This window comes from Ammospiza caudacuta, chromosome 4 (assembly GCF_027887145.1).
Source record: "Ammospiza caudacuta isolate bAmmCau1 chromosome 4, bAmmCau1.pri, whole genome shotgun sequence".
In the NCBI taxonomy this organism is placed as follows: domain Eukaryota; kingdom Metazoa; phylum Chordata; class Aves; order Passeriformes; family Passerellidae; genus Ammospiza; species Ammospiza caudacuta.
In genome coordinates, this window is record NC_080596.1 from 28,042,402 (window position 1) to 28,063,089 (window position 20,688).

The 20,688-nt window shown below is 41.2% G+C and overlaps 1 protein-coding gene across 1 annotated transcript in view; it reads right to left on the minus strand.

The window, feature by feature from the left end:
- The window catches only part of PRSS12 (serine protease 12), a 32,608-nt gene extending 24,692 nt beyond the window's left edge, over positions 1–7,916 (minus strand). The window contains exons 1-2 of the mRNA XM_058804316.1: positions 7,859–7,916; positions 326–464 (exon numbers count right to left, since the gene is read on the minus strand). Coding sequence (XP_058660299.1) covers positions 326–464; positions 7,859–7,916 — 197 coding nt within the window. The remainder of the gene's footprint in view (positions 1–325; positions 465–7,858) is intronic.
- Positions 7,917–20,688: the final 12,772 nt, after the last annotated feature.

A 20,688-nucleotide genomic window follows, 5' to 3' on the forward strand; every position in this document is an offset into this window, starting at 1 on the left:
CCCAGATGTCCAATAGAGCAGTTTGTTGAAGCTTGCTGCCCTGTTCACACATTTCACTTTGAAAGCAAAGCATTTGCCACAATCTGCTCCTGTCCAGATCCTATCTTCAGCTTTCTGAGGAAATATTGATTTCCTCTTTGACGTGTTATGCGGCTGAAGCCAGCAAAGTATTCTGGGAAGAACAACTTCAGCATTCAAATACATTCAAACGGAAAAAAGCAATCATCAAACACAAAAAGCCCCCAGGATTTAAAAAGCAGATTGTCCTTTATACTGAAACATCATGAAAATGAGTTGACTGATTTTTACTTGAACTGAAACTTACCCAAGTGCAAGCTGTCGACATACAACTGTAGCGTCATTATTGTCCCAATGGCTCCCACAGATTGTTCCCCAGATTCCATTCAAATAAACCTCCACTGTACCTTCAAACTCATTCTTGCCTCCCCGGAGTCTCACTGACCCTAGTTACCAAAAATTAAAAATAAAACAATTACACCTCCAAGATACTCTATTGCTTGGTTAATGCATCCCACACAAGACTCTGAACTTCATTTTCCCTGAGTTCTTGTTTCATGGATACTGAGCTGTTTCCAAGAAACATTCTGGCACACCTAACATTCTCATGTAGTGATACACAAATTAAGAGAACCCTTTTTGTACATGAGGAAAGCCTTATTCTCCCCATACTGAAACTGCATCGTCTTTCTGATCCTTCTGATGCTATAACTTAAAGATCTAACAAAGTACTTATAGACATATAATTACTGAAATGTGATTTCCTCTACCCAAATTGAGCAAAACATATATATGTGTGTGTGTATATATATATACACACACAGTGCGTGCGTACGTATATATCTATTTGTATAAAATATGCTGTACTTTTATCTTTCACAAAATTCCACTGACCTTAAGAGAATCAGAAAATAACCACATGGACTGCATAGCTTTTGCTCTGCCCCAAGTTACATTCTGCATGTCATAGATGACAGCAGTTCATTTTAGCCAAAGAATGCATTTGTTCATACTTTTCTCAGACAGAAAAACACTGCATGTAGTTCTATTAATTCATGAGAGGTCTTTACCAAACTCTCAGACAAAGCAAGCTAAAAGCCATAAGGAATTGTCTGAAAGCAGTGGGAGGGAAAAAAGTGTTTCTTGAGAGCTACAGAGCACAGAAATCCAAGAAAATTAGCAGATTTTGCATTTTTGTATTACAGTAGTTTTACTTGAGATGTCTGATATATCTACTGTTGAAGGTAGCCAAGTGGCCCTGGCAAAGGTGGAAACACCTGGTTATAGGGATAGCTACAGAGAAACAGAGAAAATCATGACAGAGCAGTAATTCAACAAGAAACATTTCTGTTAAATTATCAAAAACAGCCCAGCTATATTCAGACAATTCATATTGTCTGAAATTCCAGTTAATCCATCTGCTTCTGTTCTGTGATCTACTTAGAAGCTACACCATCATCCAGTCTGCAGGTGTTTAGCAATGGGATGGAGACAGTCAGTGTTTGTGCCTCTCATTTCATTGTGTCTGTGTTCATCTTTGTGTAAATAATAATAATAGGTAGATCCACTTTTTCTTCTCAGCCTCTGTCCTGGGTTTAGTTCAGTGTATTTTATAAAACCACAAAGCCAAACAATTGCCAAATAACTCAAGGAATTAATTAACCTCATGTTTGGCTTGGCGTGTTCCTTTTTGCCTCCTATTTACTTTCTCAGCAGTAACTTACTGTGCAGTAAACTACAAACAACATTTATCTGACTCATGTTACAGAGTGAGCTATCATTTTGAAAGAGGAGTATTTGAGTCAAATATAACTATACTGTAGACATGTTGCACATCATTTATCTGTCTTTAGTTTTTTTATCTTTGTGTTTTTTCTGTATGTCACAGACAGACAGAGTTTGGAATTCTGTTTATTTCTGCTCTTCACCAGACTTTTTTATAGACTATTATTTTCACTTGAAACATCAACTGCACTCATAGCAAAGTGATTCCTGACATACCAGAAAGCGAGTTTGAAGATGTCATCTCCAAAAATAAGTATATTTTAGTGCATGATTGCTTACAGTGTTGCATGACACCTACTGAAATCAATACAGTGCTTCCTGAGTACACATTACACAATGTTTCTATTCAAATATTTGAATGAGGGAGTACTTGAAGAATAAAATTTTCTTCTAAAGTCTCCATGGCAGAATTTGGCTCACTCCTCTTTCTGTATTTACAGATTTCCCAATGACAGTGATGGAAGAACTTAGTAAACACGTAAACACAGCAAAACACACAAGAGGATTGCTAAAGGTAATTTTGTAACCAATTTTAAATATTCTTGATTTTTCACCTGATAAACTAATATAGAAAGAAATAAAAAGAAAGCCTATTTTTACATGTAGGTAATATTAAACCTGCCATTTAATAGAGGCAACCAAATATAATGTACATGTACTTTGAAGTATGTATCAACCTCTGTCATATGACCAAGTCATAATTATATAGCAAGCATATCAAAGGTACTAATGAGAAAATTATTTCTCTGTTGTTTACTCAAAATGTTGTGGTGTTCAGACACCTGGTAGTTATATTACCAGATCAAGAGAGACATTAGTTACAGTAGTGATACCTCATAAAACAGAACCTCAACATCAAGACTTTCATTACAGTAGCTTTGTTTTTCTTTCCAGTATGTAAAACTCTTTCTTCATGATGAAACACAGCTCTGTGTTTCCTGTGTCAGTTGATCCTAGGGAATTGCAGGATAACAGCATGATCTGCTATGGTGTGTGTTTATGCTGTACTACCAGCTATCTCTTTATGTGCTAATATTTTAACTGCAAGATAGTGTTTGCAGTGTAAAATTGCCAGGAAACACTTTTTCACTTCATAGGAAGCAAGAAAGCTAATATTTAGCATGATTGAAAGGATACAGGTTAATTCTTATTTTCACTGGTTAAGTCTACTGCTGTTCCAATGTAACACCTCAAGCACCCAAACACGTGTCTCAGGGGCTTCCTTTGTGCTGCCCCTGGAGCACAACAACTCTGCAGAGGAGTGTCTGCATTCCCTCTTACAAAGCATGTCTGCCTTAAGTGTATGCACTGGAGGCTCTAGGTTTCTGGAGTCAGAGGTACAGTAGCATCTCAGATTTTTGAGCATAATTTTTCAGCTCTTTTACTTGCTGAACAAAACTCTAAACCGTTGGGAGTAGAACTAATGCAATAGTATCTACTCTTTCTGCTCTCCACCAGTTCAATATAGTGTCAGACCTCTGCTTAAAGTGCTTATCAAACCTACCCTGCCTCAACACAAAGCTGAACAACAGGGAACAGCAGCACCAGGATCCTGCCCATGGCTCTGCCCTCCTCAGCTCTGGTTAGGAAGAGGGAGGATGAGGAGAGGTGACGTGACCCCACAGTAGTTAGAAACAGGGGCACAGGACATAAAGCAGGCCTATGAGACAGCTCTAGACATATACTGTGCTCTTAGGACAGACTTCATTCAGCCCTTTATCAAAAAATACAATCTGCTGTCTTGACAGAAATGCCTTCATTTATAAAAATGAGTATAAATACTCAGAAAGTATGTATGGATTTACTGTAATTTTGTTTTAGCTGAGGTTACTGACGGTCAATTCCTGTTGTTTACATACAGTCTAGTAATTTTAGTTGTCCTGGTATCTGCCCAAGTCAGAGTCTTTCCTATCTGCTATCACTTGAAAGGAGATTAAGTTATACTTGCAATTGAAAGGAAGTAAGGGTATCCAGTGGGTGCTGCTGAGACTTGCTCCAGAACACCTGCCATATAGGCTGAAGATGAGACACTCAGGAAAACAGGGAGAGGAAAACCACCCAGCCAACTTTTAATTAACTCAGAAAAACAGAAGAGCTTCAAAGGAACTGCACTGTTGCGCTTGGCCTCTTTTCCTATACATTCTCATGTGCAGAGTTGCTGGGTAACTTCAAACTCTGATTTATTTTTTATGTTTCACTGGGAATGAGCATTGTTACTGTGTGGCTGAATTGCAAATAGGATGGGAATCACTTCCACTTCTGCTGTATGTGTTAGTGCTGCAGCAGTAGTGTTTATGATGTTGGCTAAAGGTGTGCCATAGTTTCTTGGTATACATTGTCCAAAGGTTTGCAATTTGGCTGTAAATGTAGGCTGCGAAAATAGGAATCAGAAGTAAAAATTGCCTTTCACCCTGGTGCAGCATGCTCTGAAATGGCAGATTTAAACCAAAGCAAAAGTAGTAATTTCAATTTTGGAAATCGGTAAAAACAACAAATATTTTTATTTCTGCACTAATATTCAAGGTGTTCCAATGTGGAACAGTGCTTCAGAAAGGCCCTGCACTGACAATTCATCTCAGTTGTCTTGGACTCAATTAGGTCAGTCCAAATTGACATCAAGTGTGAGGGTTTCCCACTGATACATGCTCTGTATCCCATGGGATCACACTGTTACTTGCAGTATTTAAAGTACATGGGGAGGATCCATAATACATATAAAAGGGTCTATCCCAGTTTCAGAATAAAACTAATTCACTGGTTTGTATGAGGTACTTGTAAAAAACTGCATGTAGCACAGGTAAAACCTAACATTGGTTCAAATCAATGGAAACTTCCCTTCCAGGATCAGGCCTGACTAAACTCAAATAAATTAATCCTGTTACCTTCAGCAAAATTATGCATGGTGCTCACTGTGATCAATGAATGCTATTGTCTATCACTTTCCTGAGCACTGCTCCTAGACTAAAATTACAGTTATTTTCTCCAGGCATTTTAACCTTGACAAAGGGTGCCTCCAGCAGAACTACTTTTTAAGAACTGTCTTGAGGATCAGTAGCAGTATTGCATACTCAAGGATTCTTATATTAGAACTTTCATAAATATTGTATACACTGAGTGTGTAATGTGCTGCGTTGGTTCCTCTGAGAACCAACTGACTGAGATCCATCATGTCAACAATCAGTGGTTTAAAGCTCTGAGAATCTAAACTGGAACTGAGCAATGTAACAGGCTCTGAAGGACTGCAGTTGTCTTATGTGGGCAGAGCTGGAGAAAATGAGGGGTCTCACTCTGTGCAGCTCAGGTAAGAATGGTTCCAGAGGAGCTGCGTCTTAGAACGAAAATATGGGCATTCATGTTCCACTTCTAATCATAAGCTATTGGAAAAAACCAAAGTCCCAAAGGTCATTCCATCAACTGCTTGGACTATAGTATAACAGGTAGGGAGAATAATCTAGTGTTTAGATTATGAGTCTGAGGCTTGAGTCTTCTCTCACAAAAGTTTAGTGAACCTTTATGTGATCGACATTAGTGGAATCACCTTTTGGTAAAAGCAATTTTAATGGAAAGGGTCTAAAGTGAGGCCTTCCTGGAGATGTGTACTTTATTTCCAGTTCTGCCACTGACCTCTGACAAAGGCACTTAGCCTGTTTTGTATTGGTCCCTCTTCGTAATAGAAAAGCAAATAATTAACCTACTTGATTCAAAGTGCTTTAAATTAGATGTGGAACAACATAGCATGAACAACATATGCACAAAACTGTAACCATGTGCCACACGAACACTGTGTGGCAGCACCTGCTCCCAGGTACTGAGCTAGGCCTCGTTCTTGGAACCTGAGTACACCACAGGTAAGTTGTTATTAGTAGCAACTAAAATAGTAAATTGTGGTGGACGTATACGGGCTCTGTGTAGAGAGTATGCTCATATTCATTTATTGTCCTCTCTGGTATCCTTGGTTAATCATGATAAGTTATATGTATTTGTATTTCGTTTACTTGCTTTCAAGGCATGAATAAGTAATGTTACCCAGATATTTTTAGAAGGAAGGAAATGAAAGACCAAAACCTATTAGTTTAAACAGTAAAACTGATTTTAGTCTAGTACTGTACAGTATAATTGCAAAGGTGCTTTAAAAATATTTCATTGTCACTGTTTAAATATAAAACAATTTAACATATGCATAAGGACAAAGTTTAGCCAATTAACTTTGCAGATAAGTTATAATATTTAAGCTAGACAAACCCAGAGATTTACAGGTAAGCCTTTGAATATGGTATTGTATTTAGTTATGGCAGGTGCCTAACACTGAGTATGGGCTTCCTTAGCCCAGGTACTAAAGCAAGAGGTCTAGTGAGTTTCTCTCTGAGCAGTCTGTCTCTCTCTCTCTTGCTGTAACCACATCATGACATTGCCTCACTGGCATCTTTTTGCCTCTTATAAGAAAGGAACATACTTCAGGGGGAATGTTACAGTAGTCTTTTATTTCTGGACAAATGGCTTGATTTGTGTCCATGTTCCACCTTTAGCCATCTAACAAACACTCTAATTCTTTCATCTTGCCCCACAGAGGCTTTTGGGCAGACATTGGCCCTGGTGATGCCACTGGAGTTTACCACCAGTGGCATGTCCAACAGGAACAGATGATCTGTCCATTACAAAGTATTGGCTATTGTTCAGTAGCTGTGTCTTCCCTCTTAGCAGGGGCCAACCTGGATTTCCTTTTTCTGGGGGAACAAAGCACCATTCTGAAAAGACTGGAGAAACACAGCTAAACCCAAATCAGGTAGTATTTTAGTGGGTTTTTTTTGCTTAAATCCCCTTCATGCTGAACTTGGAGGGGATTCTGAAACTTACTAAGTGCAAGATTGGGTTCTTAGCAATCAACTACTGTGTTCTTCACTATTATATTATATTAAGTCCTCATAAAGTATTTTGGGAACCAGACTGAAGAATTCTAAGAAAACTATTAATATGCTGGGCTAAATTAGAGAAGCAACTGTGGTACCCTTTCTGAAAGCGAGATCAGTTAAAGGGCATGAAGCCTTCTGGGGTTTTTTTCATCTGTGAAAAAAAGGTATCTGTTTTCTCCATGCCAACAGCTGCCTGGTATTCTTCCCAGAGAAACATCTGTACTGCATAACATCATTCTGTCTTCTTGAAGGAGTAGATTTGACTTGGAACACAACTTAGGAAGCTGCATTTTTTGATGTGCAAATGATCAATAGGGACCTTGGTGTCTCCATATCCTCTTCATGGGGTATTTTTGTACCAATACATATAATTGTTCAAACTACCTTTTTTCACACCCCTTCTATAGGTAGTGTTGGAAGAGAAGGATAAGAATCCTTTTCAGTCATCTGAAAGTAAATTAATTTTAAAAAACCCTCACAACACAAAGTCAGCTTTCTCAATTAACAAAAAAGTAATATTAACGATCAACCTCCTTGCTGACTTTGTGCTATTACAAAAGATGTAAAAGGAAGGACAATGAAGCAGGGAATTTTAATTTTCATTTCAACAATTATGCTTGGTCATGTTTAGTATAGCTATAGATAGGACACAATTCTTATTTAGGTAGAAGATAATACCAGAGTAATGTGGGAGAAAATGTGAAGTCACTCAAAACCAACTGTACATCAATTTATTTAATGCCAACACTGATGAAATGTAAAGCTGATCAAGTGCTGGATGCAGAAATTGCTGTTCAGTCCTTACACATTGAAAACTTCCACTGAAGTCAGTGGGAGTTCATCTGGGAGTGTGTGAGGAGAGCACAAGTCTCTTGTCTCAGATCACGATGTTGTTGAGCACCAGCACTAACTTGTGAACTCCATTATGCTAAGATTGGGGGGAGGGGGCAAAGAAAGTCATACTGTGTAAACATCTCATCTTTGGAGCCAGGCATCCTTCTATTTCTCTTTCTGCCACTTCACTTCTGTAGGCAAAGTGTTTTCCCAGTAAGTGAACCCAGTAACAAAAAAGGAATGCCAGCCAGCCCTGGCAAACTGAGCCTACTGAACGCTTATGGCGCAGCTTTGAAACGCTGTTCACCTACCCAGTATTAGAATAGCGGAGAAACAAACCCAGGCGGGACCTTCGTCTTTCCGCTGCATCCTCTGATGCACGAGTTTAACTCTCCTCTGCGAACAGCTTTGGCTGTCACTGGCAGACGGTGTCCGTCTCCACGTTCCCCGTTTCCTCCAGCGGCAGGGAACCGGTCCGGGATGGGAGAACGCCGCCGCCCGGCCAAGGCTCTCTCAGTGTCCGTCTCCCCCCGCGTCCCTCAGCCCCTCGCACTCTCCCGCTCCGCCACCACCCCTGCCTGGGGCTCGCCCCCTCCCCGCTTACCTCGCTCGCAGTCAGCGCGGCCGCGCTCCGCCGCGCCCCGGCCGGCTCCGGCGGCGCAGCCGGGTCGCCCCTCGCCGCCGCCGGGTAGGGCGCAGGAGCTGCGGCGGCCCCGCGGCGCCCGGCCCGCCGCCCCCCGGCGCGGCAGAGGGGGCGCCGCCGGTGCCCAGGGGCGCTGGGCCGCGGGGAAGCCCCCGGCGGGGCAGCCGGCGGGGGGCTGCGGGGCGCGGGCGGCCGGGAGGCTGCCGGAGACCTGCCCCGGCCCGCGGGCTCCGGGGATCGCCCCTATCACCAGCGCCACCACGAAGGCGGCGAATGTCATGGTGCCAGTCCCGCCGGCTTGGGTCCATCTCCCCCTCTCATCGCGCCCAGGATGCGAGGAGGGAAGGCGGGGCCGCAGCGTCCCGCTAATCCCCCTCGCCGCACACCCCTGCCGCCCCCCCCCCCCCCCCCCCCCCGGCTGCTCGGCCCGCGGGGGCAGGGCGAGCCGGGCGCGGGGAGGCGCAGCCGGCTCCCTACCTGCCGCAGCCTGCCCAGCGCGCCGGGGAGCGGAGCGGAGCGCCGGCCCGGCCACGGGCACGGCCCCTCGGGCAGCCCCGGCGGGGTTTACAGGGAGTGCGTCGCCCGAGCCCGGCCCCGGGACTCCGTCCCGCTCCCCCGCCAGCCTCGGGGCTACCACGCCTGTACCATCCCTCACCCTCGCCGGCGTCCCTTCGAGTTCTGCTCTGCCCGCGGTCTCACCGCAGGCTCACCCCACCCCTCGCTTTGAGGCTCCCCTAGCAGCCACCTTCTCTGCCCTGTCCCGTGCCTGTCTCTCCCCGGACCTCCGATAGCCTCACAAAGAACAGAAGGAGCCGGGACGGAGCCTGGCCTGGGGCGCGCAGCTTCGGGGCGAGAGGCCCCCAGGCCCGTCTGGGGGCACAGGGGATGGAGAGATCCCCAGACGTGTTAGCGGGGAACAAAGGGGCTGGAAACAAATGCCGTGAAATGTCTTCGAGGGTTTAGCATTATCCCAGTCTCATGTGCTCTGAATAGTAATCTGCTTATTTCTGAGCGCTGCAGAGGTCTGCATGACCTGATCATCTCTGATTTCCTTGTCCGATCGGGATGGCTGTCAGTCAGATGGCTTCTTTGTCTCACATCATTTGGTTGTTAGTTTGGGTTAGTCACTGTGTTTTACTTTACTGCTGGTTTTAATCTATGCCCTTCATTCTTGAGGTCCAATTCCATCTCATGGAGCATGTACGCTTTATTTGGCAATTTGTAATGTGAGTCTGTTGATTCACCTCTCCATAAGGTCCTTTTTCATCTCTAATTTTTTTGTCTGGAAAGTGTTAATTTGGTTCTTGAGTGAGCACATGAGTATTTCCACTATCTTTTGTTGAGACAAAAGTCTAAAAGAAAGAGAGTGATTTTGCTTTCCATGCAGAATGCCACATGTATCCAGTGAACTGTGCCCTTCCTTTAGCAACCTCCAAACTGTTCAAAAGGTGCAAAATGCAACTTTATCAGTTTAAACTTTGGTTTATAAGAACAAAAGAGCTCCAATGCTAAGGAAAGCAGGTAACGTAGTGTTTGGGATTGCCCGTGTTCATCTTAGTTCTGCTTATCTGTGGTTAATTCTTTATGGCAGCGTTACAGTTTGTATTTTAATCACTCACAAAGTTAAAGCATACTCTGCTGGAGTTTCTACAGCAACGTGAAAGCTATGCTATCACAGTGTCTGTTGCACTTCTTTGTGGACAGAAATGCACAGATTGTTCTTTCTTGCTGAGATTTCTTCTGGGGATATGGAAATGCATTATTTAACAAAACATCAGGACTGGCAAGAATTTAATTTGTTTTCAAAGTATTTGACTATATACAAGATATTAGCCTGAAAGCAACTCATTATGACCATTTTTAAATTGTCTCAAATTCTGTTTCTGTCATGACAAGTTGCTTACTTTTATCCTTTGTGAAGGACCAGTTAAAAGCATGCTCAGCCTAGCTTGTTAAGGTTTCCTTCATTGCCTAGTAAACACTCTTTGGCATCAAGTAACAATGTCTCATTTTCCCCGACCTAAGCTCTTTTTCCAACCCCTCTGTAGCCTGGAAGAAAAAGGGTTCTCCTGATCAGCACAGGGGAAAGAAAACAAATGACTATGGTTATGGTGAGTCTTGCAAAGTGCTTCAGGCAAAGCTCTGAGCCTGGCACTTAACTCGTGTATTCTGATTGCATTCGCCTTCCCAAGGTGTGTGGGCTGTGCAGTGAACCTTCTTTACCTGTTTGGGTAGAGTTATTTATGCTTGAGCTTGCAAAATGGTACTCAGCAGGAGGTGGGGGAAAAGAGGGTAGGGTCCTCAGGGAAAAAGGTTTGGAAGTAACTACAATTCCAAAAAAGCATCAAGGAACAAAAAAACAGTGTCATAATGATTCACTCCCAAGACAGGGTTCATGTTTAATGGAAGGATCCACATGTACAGACTGACTCTTGAAGATTTTAATTTTTATAATGATTCTTCTTTTTGATGTGGCCTTAGAAGGAGAAGGAGCCTTCATTTGTTTTAGAAACTATAAATGAGCTTTCCCTATGATATGAGGTCTGTTAATGCTACAGAAAATAAAGCTTTTGTTACAAATTAGGGACTCAGACTGGTGTCCATTCAAGAGATTGATAGTAAACTTACTGTAAAGAGGAGGGGGGCACTCTTGTAAGGAATCCTGGAGCTGATGGACGGTTTTTTGCAGGCTGTATGCTTTGCACTTTGCTTGCAGCGTCTGTCTTGGCTTGAGCATTTGTGAGTGTCTCCCCCATATGGTTTCTCTGGTGTCTGAACAGTCTGAGCACATGCACAGTTTGTCCTGTGCCTCTGGCACTTACAGGTGCCACGCAGAGAATCACTCTGATCTGCTTGACTGCTTTTATCACACTCAGAGGAAGCTCATCTCTGTGACTTCTACCTCTGTCACATGCAGTCACAATCACTCAAAAGTTATTGGAAAGAGCAAAGACAAAGCAAGAGTTATATTTATAGACTGTGGTCTGGAGAAGCTTGATTCTTTTGGATTTAAAATGGACTCTCACACTTAAAAGAACGGTAAAAAACTGCACTAAGCTTTAAAGGTGGACTTTACCTTCACATATTTAGAAACAAGAAACAGAGGATTATTACTCTGATATAGCTTTAGAAAGATTCCAGATATTAAATACTCTTAGTGCATTTAGCCACCTTAAAAATTGTTCTCTCTACTGTACAAAACTATTGAAAACTCATTCACAAATTGAACTGCTTTTGAAAAAGGAAATGCAAATGAATAAGGAATTGCAAATGAAAAGGAAATCAAAAATATGTTTTCTTAGTTAGGAAAATAAGCAAGTAGTACTTTGGAAACCTCAAAATCAATCTGGGTGTTACATATAGCCTGGATTCTGAAATTACAGCATCCAGCTTTTTAGGAAAAAAAGGCAAAAAATGCTGAAAAATCACAAATCTGTGGAAACTGCAAGTTAAACTCCTGCTGCAGCACTGGGGGATTTCAACTCAGTAATCTGTGTTTAACGAAGCCTGTATTTATATAGGAAAGCAAAGGCTTGTTATGGTCTTTTGGGATTGGTAGGGAAAATAATGCATTAAGATGACATTACAGAGGGTGAACTGGCTCCAGGTGAAGCCCATTCCTGATTTTGCAGAATGGTTCCAATACTGTTGCTTTCTGATGCAAGGCAAGGCGACTCAAACTCTGTAGAGTCACTCGTGCCAAGAACACACGCTAGCACTAGTATGGTGGACAGTTCAAGACTTTTATTGTCCCGTCTCGTCAGGTTTTATTCTCGGGAAGGTTTTTCTCTACGTCAGGGGGTCTTACCTTACTGTAATTGGTTAGTAAGGAGTAGAGGGTTACTAGTGTTAGGGGGGACTACATTCTTGGGTGATCCCTTATCACTGGGGGTTACGGGGAGAGGAATCCTGCTGCTTTCCGTGACATCGTGAGATTTTCCGAGTGCCTGACCCTATCTACTACACAATACTCAGTCTCGGTATTTAGCTTGTTTTGACAGCAGTCCTGTAGACCAACACTCGTGACCAAAGCTGGGGAATCTGTGCTGTGCACTGGCAACTTCCAAGACAGTAGTTGGAAATCATCTGCCAGAATAGGTTTTAGTTTCTGTACAATTCCACAGGGTTGGCTGCTTTTTTCTCTGCTGATTTTAGATAGCCCCAACACCAAACTGTTGATAAAACAAATAATAATAAATAATTCATAGTTATGAATGGATCTGACCACTTCAACACCCCCTGCTCCCCTCATATTTCTGTGCATAGATTCCTTAGGTTACCCAAGAAATGGAAATAATGGAAATACTCACATAACCCAGAGCAGTGTGGGTTATTCATAATATGCAAGGCTTTAAAGGAAACTTACTCAAGAGCTTCTTTCATCCTAATAGCTTTCTAAAAGCACTTGATAGTTCTTCCCTGTGGCTGGCTCTGATTTTGCGTCGTGTGAGGATACAGGTTATTAGAGGACTAATTTTCAATGAGTGGTTCATGTGAATAGGTGAAAATATCTGATGTGTGTGTTAACTGTGCAAAAATAGTAGTCCTGCATTTCAAAACATTTAATACCCGGCATTTAAAATTCTGCTGGAGAATCAGTCTAATTCTGCTGCCATTTGAATCAATAGGAAAATTCACTGATTAGCCTCTTCCTGTGTTCAGTAAAGCTGCTTACCTTTATTTTTGAGTCACTCATGCAGTGTGCTGTCAGCAGAGATTTTATAAAAGCTGAGCACTTCCAGCTGTTGATGGAATTCAGTTAAAATACTGGTGACAAGTAAAGGCCTGACTCAGTCCTGTCTCACTGCCACTGATAGCCCTATCCAAAGTATTCTCTCCTGCATTCCCTCCTGCCCATGTTAGCATCAAGCAGCAGCACAGATGGGACAGCTCAGACCAAGGGCTGACTTCAGGCAATGAGCTATTTGAAAAATTCCCCCAGGAAAGAAGTACAAAGCAGAGAAAATGTAGTCAAACAGCCAGGCACAACAATGAAATTATTTCCTTACTGTCCAGCTAATAATTCTGTGCTTTTTTTTTTTTTCCATATAATTAACTAGGCTGGGGCAAATAGATCAAGTGCTGGAATAAATGGAAAAACTTGTACACATGACCTAGCGGGCACTGGGTGAGATCAAACACCAGGCTGAAGTCAGGACTAGGAGAAGAAGCAAGGCTTCTCACAAAGGAGACTTCCATGTGCAAAATGAGCCATGGAACGGGCACCCAAATGAGTCAACATTTTTAGTATGTAAGTCAGCGCTCTTATAAAATAATTTTATTCATTCGTGTCATTCTTTTTAACTACATGGGCAGCAGAAATTTGAAATGCTGCCAAGTCTGACTCAAAATTAATTTGGGTTTGTGCTTATGTGGAAGAGAATAGGCCTTTTGTCCATAATTCCATATAAGCTCCATAGGGTGACCCTGCATTGCACAGGATGTAGCTGAACAGCCGGTAATTGATGAGGTTTCCATTAACACATAACACAGTGGGCACAGTAATGAGATCACAGGAAAAGCTTTTTTAAAGTGTTAAGTACTTTCTTGTACAAGGGGCCAAGTTTGTATTATAAGGAAATAAGGAACCTTGTTTTCCTGGAACAAGGCAATAAGAAACTTGATTTCCTGGAGGACTTCAATACATAGGTGTATATGTGCTCAACACTGGGTTCCACAGACACGATGAAGTAATTGCAGTTAAAACAGAAAGGCTTAAAAATGAGGACCAGTTCCTGTTGCATGTGTAAAGCAGGTGGAACACTTTGGAGCACTGCAGACAGGATGTGTCCGTGGTGTTTCTACTGTTTCAGCAACACCCAGGAACGGGCAACTGGCACAGCATATGGGCCTGTTCATGCACTCCCTGTTCTGTGGAGTTTGAGCCTGGTTTGATATTGCTTCCCTGAGCAACCTCCAAGCACTCCTTATGCTCCTGTCACAGCAGGAGCGTTCAGCAGATCCCAAGTGTGCGGTGCCATGTGGTAGAGTGGGGAATGAGACTGGAGTGGGGAGTAAGAGCAGGAGAGCCCCAGCCTGTCTGCAGAAATACAACAAAGGTGCTGCTTTAGCTCCTAAAGCTCACTATGGGAAGTAAAGGCAGCATCCCATATGTTGCAGTCCATTAACTGGGTGAAAGGGGAGGCTGTGTAGCCAGCCTATAAATAAGTATACTTAAAGAGGCAAGAATATGCTAAGGAGGATGTTTTAAAGAAATGGTATAGAAAATCACATTTGCTAAAAAACAAGCTTAGTGGAGTTTTGCTAAGAAATGGAACTTCAGTTCCAAACCTGACTACCCTCAGTCTGTGTGGGATCTGGTAAGTGAGTCAGTCCTTTAAGGGACACAAAATGTGAAAAGAAATTTGATAAATTCCTCATAAAGCATACATTTTGGACTCTTTTTCATATAGAAGGTGGCCTTGCAAACATTAGGTAAGCCTGCCACAGAGCGAGATTAAGCCTTATTTATACAAAACATCCCCTGTCATTGAGGACAACTGGCTCACAGAGCTGAGATATATGACCTTCTACAATTTCCTCTGACATTCATGTGGAGAAGGTTCCCTGAGGTAAACAATGCTTTGGAAATGGACTTGTTTAAATTAGTTCCTCTCTCACAAACAATCCAGGTAGTTCCCTCCAATGATTTATGTCTCGAATGGTAGCATCTGTCTTCTCTTTGCTCAGAGATAAATTTCTCAAAACATTTCTTAATAATACCTGTTTCAGAATTCTGCATTTCATTGTTGTGAAGTGTAAGTGCAGTGAAAATCCCAAACCACAGAAAGTGAGTGAGGCAGGCAGGGTTGTTTTGTGTTTTTGTCTTTCACCTCACCCAAGTCCCACCTTCCCATTAACAGTAGTGCAATGAGTCATTTCTGCTATTTGCTACACTACCTCCAACAGCAACACACAGAGTCTGTAAAGATTTTTTTCTGCAGAATTTCAGAGGAATGCAGGAATTTATTAGTGCTCAGCTACATATATGCAATGACCATTAGTCAACATTAGCCAGATTTAATCCTATCTGTTTTATATAAATTTGTTTTCTGAGAAAGACGGAGGCTTCATTCTCTCTTCATTCTCTTCTCTCATAATAGTTTTGGATAAGAATATTATTATTATTTTTTCAAAGGAACACATATTCTCATACTTACTAAAAGGAAGGCCAAAAGAATAGTTTATACTTACTTGACTCAGGGAGACTGAGATTTACTGGTTTGTATTGAAAGCATGAGGACTAATTTCAAATTGCCTTTTGTTTTACTTGAATGATTTGAGAAGTGTAACTGTCAAGGAGGGGAATATATTGATGAGTGTTCATAATCATGGTCTCTTGGCTGTATAGGTTAATAATTTCATTGAAACCAGTGAATCTTCTCATGTTAGTGAGAAGATATTGTGCATTATGAATACATGTCTTAGTTTGGTTGCCCATATTGGTACCATTTTAAAAAATACAGATCCCGGTAGTTCCTAGCTTCCTTTCACAAATATATGCAGAGCTGCAGCAATTATTTCACATTGATTGCTTTAAAGTGATGCACAAAGATATACTTGATATTTGTGCCTCCTTTCAACAATGTAGTTGAAATTTTACAATGCAGACACATATACTTTAAAATAAATAAGGTGGTGATCCTGTGTACAGTTTTGAGGAGTTTCTGTACCAGGTGGGATCGGAGTTATCTTTGCCCTATTGAATTATGTCTCCTGTAGTTAGAAGAGCGCTGGCATTGTGCAGACCTGTGACAGACACTGGCACTTAGATTGCCTTCATTCCCACGGAATGCAGCTGGGAAGGGTGACAGATGACAAGGGCACAAAGCAAGAAAGTTCCACTGCTGGAACTACTGGCAAAACAAAGAGCTTTCTTATAATCATCATTGTTGGGTAAGCCCTCCCTTATTCATCTTCACTTCTGACTTTTTTATCTCCTCGGATCCCTCTTGTCCTATTTTTGTGATTTCCCCATTGCTGTTTCCTTGATAATCTAATGGTTCTGTGGAATTACACATTCCAGCTTACTGGTTTCATACTTGGCCATCTTGGCTGACATAATGATATGTCAAGTAAAAGGAAAAATTAAAATGAAGCCCATTGGATTATGAAGAATACTATTTTTTCTATAGGTACAGCTATACAAAACATAGTGACTTCTGTTTTCATATTGATCTGCTTAGCACTCTCTTTCTTTTTGAATAAGCGCTGTATTCCACTACACTTTACTTATTTTACTTTAAACTTTTAAACATTATTATTTGACACAATACTTCCTAATGGTAAGTCATTAAATTCTAACAGACCAATGTCCAGTTGTCTGAAGTAGAAGTACTGCTAACTTTATCAATTGTAAAATTTCAAACTTCTCCTTGCTTTATTGTGATTATTACTCTGTTTTGGAACCCTGTCTCAGAATGGTGCCATTAGTTTCAGCAGAGCCTTCATTTAGCCCTTACAAATCAAGTAAGTAACTTGTGCTGGGAGCTGTAGGAGGTGAACTTGCAATTTGAATCATAGGATCATTTGAATCATAGGATCATAGGACACCACGTTGGAAAGGACCTCAAGGACCATCTGACCCAAACTTTCCTGGCAAAAGAACAACCTAGATGGGATGGTTCAGCACTCTTACAAGTGTCCAATGTTAGGAAATCCACCATTTCCGTGGGGAAATTACTTCAATGGTGTGTAGTCGTCCATGTGCCCACTTTTTTTTTTTTTTTTTTTTTTTCCCTGTATATGTGGGCTTTTCTTCCTGAATTTCTCTCTGAATTTCCTAGGATCCAGGAAAAGTGAAAAACTCCTTTCTCTAAGATTTCACTACAAGCCATATTCTGGAGTAACAAGAAGATAAACAATAAATTCAGGGCTATATTTAAAAATATTTAAAATATTTTGTACAAATAACATGCTGATGGAAAATACCCCATTTAGTTAGCTGTGGAGGTTGTCAGGAGACACTAAATAATACTGAAAACTAAAGTACCGAGTGTGTCAGGTAATACATAAAGATGAGTTTTCTGGAATACAGAGACATCAGACACAGGAGGTTTTCAGTATACCAAGCTGCCATATCCTGTCACATTCTGTACAGGATCATTCAGTCTCCTTTGCTGCCAGTCAGCACAAACAAAGCAGCTGAGACAGAGCATGTGTACATGTACCCCAAGTAAACAGAAAATGAATGGGCTTGTTTTGCAAGCATGATGGGACACAGGGTATGGCTGGAAGATAAAATTGGCAGTGTAATTTTCATATATTGTGTGAAAAGCATAGGGAAAGCAGGGAAGTGATACATAATATTTTCTGATCTCGGTGCTTGTAGAGTTAAGTCTGGAAGTTGGTGAACACTGCGATCTATAGAAATACGGCTCTCTGTTATTCACAGCATTACCAATTCCCACTTCAATGCTTTGGTTTGTAACAGTAAAGCCAGGAGACAGAGACATCATGTCATTAGATCTGTGCTGCCCTTGAGTGGATCAAATTCAGCTCAGTGGTAGAACAAATAATAACACTGAATTGTATAATTAGTAGAGATTTACTCCTGCCTCAATAAGGGGGCAGTGTCTAAGTGAAAAGAAGTCAACACAAGGCTAGATGCAATGCAACATAAAGCTGCACTCCACCCTCTCTTCACCTGCTGTGTTTTAAGGCATACACACAGACATTTCTGTTGAAAAGCATTCTCTGAATGTGGTGAGAAGCCTATTGCCTGGTCTCCAAATGAAGTGGGACTTGAGGGAAGAAATGTAAAAAGGCAAAGTCTTATCTTTTGCAATACAAATTAACAATTGAATTTGTAGATCAGACTGTTATGTGGTCCAACTGCCCGAGTACCTCAGGGCAGACCAAAGGTTAAAGCCTGTTGTTATGGACACCTCTAAAACACTGACAGGTTGCCTGGGGCATTGATCCCCTCTCCAGGGAGCCTGCTCAGTGTTTGACCACCCTCTCCTAAAGAAATGCTTCCTAATGTCAAGTCTGAATAGCTGTAAACAAGCTTGAATTAAGAATATAGACTATAATTTTGATGGTTTGTGACATTTCTAGAACAAAATTTATTAATCAGAAGAATTTTTAAAAGCAGAAATTATTACTATTCCTAGCAGTTAAGCAAATCCAGTGCAAGGTCCTAAAACCCTGTCTTGACCCATCCACATTTTTCAGGTAAACAAAGTTCTGTTCAAAATGCTTCTCTAATTCTGCTCCAATCCTGCTGGTTTTCTTTCAGCAATGTTGGATGCTGCTTGTGAGGAGGCCAGAAAAATGTTTAGTTCAGGCCATTAAATAAGTTTCTTCCTTGTAGGGGACTTAGAAATATTTTATAATTTTTTTAACTTTTGTGTGCAAGTCACTTATTGTTGCTGCCAAAATAGAATGAAATATGATGCCATTCAAAAGCAAAGGAGTTACAAAATCTCTGAAAATTCCTGTCAATGATCACATCCAGGTATGACCAGTTGGTGCAGGGGCAGCAGCTCCAACATCAAGGCTCTGTGTCCATCACAAAGGACATGTCCGAGGCTGGATCAAGTGGCAGTGGAACTTGATCTAGATAAGTGTGAAATGGCAGCACATGCCGGGCAAATTATCCCCAGGCAGCCGCAGGGTGTTTATGGAGGCTCTGTTTTGGCTGGATGCTTGTGGGCTTACTAAGGACAGGCAGTGCTCGCCTGATAGACACTCTGCTGCTACTTAGTTCCTTCCAATCGATTTTTGAAACTAAATTGGAGCTGCTAAGTGAGCTTGTGCAGACTCCTGGGTGTGGTGTTTTTGCAATAGACTCATGAAGTGGGATTTGCCTTCTGGAGGGGACACAGGCTAAGGCAGGGGTACAAAATCAAGCGCAGCTGCGGTCACTGGGTGTTGGGATACTGTCACTTGTTCAAAATAGGCTCCAAGATTGAGGTAACAATTTATAAAGACATTGCTAAAGAGGTACATCTAGGTACTTCATTCAAAGCATGGGCGAAAGGGACATTAAATAAGAGTGTGATGTTAGTCCATGCTAAGATCTGTTTTTCTATTATAAAAGGTTCTTATATTTTATGTTTTTCTAATCATCCTTTTTGAGTTGAAATAAACTTTCTCATTTCATCTATTTGATCCATTTGGTGCTTTTAGTTTATTAATTTATTTAGCATCTAATAGGGCACAATGTGATGTGAAGAACAATTAAAATGAGAGAACAGTGCTAAATCAAGCCATTTGTGTCTAACTCTATCTAGCTTTTACAATAATTTCTACTGACACAAAATAAGTAGCAGTTTTTTGCTAAATGGACTAGTTTAGACTTGAATATATGTCAGTGTAACAATTCCCAAATGGGTGGGAATTTGTGTTATTATAAATACTTTATAATACTGTAAATGGTTAAGCAAAGTGGCAGAGAATATCTGCTTATTGCACAGCCACTTGACACTGGAAGTAGATACAGTAGGCTGGAGGACAGTCTTTGAATTGAAAATTATTGCAACAATAGAAAGAACTAAAAAGATTGAATGCGTGTCATAAAAGAGAAGTGAAAGGTAATGTACTCAGGAATAATCAGCTAAATAAAAATAGGATGTGGAAACAATTGGCTTCATAAACATGAAGGAAGAAGTCTGGATAATAGATCAGAGTTGATGACAGTTCCACAAACTCCTTAGTCACCATTAGAGGAGTGAGAATTCTGTCTGATATTTACCTTAACTGACCACAGCACACACAGAGAGGCAGAAAAGCATGGAGCATTCTGCAAAAATACAACTTTATTGTTTTGAAAGAGTGCATGTATACAGCAGAACATCTTCTTTTATGGCTTCTTATATAGCCATTAATGTTTGTAAAGATCAGCTCATCTTAGCAACCAGTTCTAAAAGTGGAGTGCAGGCTCCCACAAACCTCATCAGATCACATCCAGGAGGAAGTGATTTTGTTACTGTGCAGAGGCTTCTACTGTATTCATTACAACCAACAATGTCAAAGCAGTGCACAGTAGCACGAGACAGCTACTGAGCATTTCTTTCCCCATAACATGTCTATGGATAGGACAGTATAACTAGTTATGTATTCCTTAAGGAAATTTAAAAAAAAAAACTTTTGGTATTGTAGGGTTTTGGATCAAATAGATGAAATTTCAAAAGCTCCCTCCTAATTCTAGGATATTGTATCACTGAGAAATGTGATAGCTGCAATGGTTTCTTTTTGTATTTCTCGGGTCGGCTGTTGATGTTCTCTGCCCCGAGATGTGCAGGATGTCTCTGCTTCAGCCCACGCAACAGAAGAATGAGTCTGGACTCTTCGCTTTTTGGTCTTGAGGTTGTTTATTAATTCTTATCTATAAAATTTTCTTTCTGTTCAGCTGAGGGCTGTTCAGCAAGGCAGCCACAAGCACTCTGACCGCCCCTGAGGCAGTATCGTCTTTTTATACTACAAACTACGTATAAAATATTTACTCTAAATTCCCAATACCTATCACCTATGTTTGACAGTGCACTTCTATTC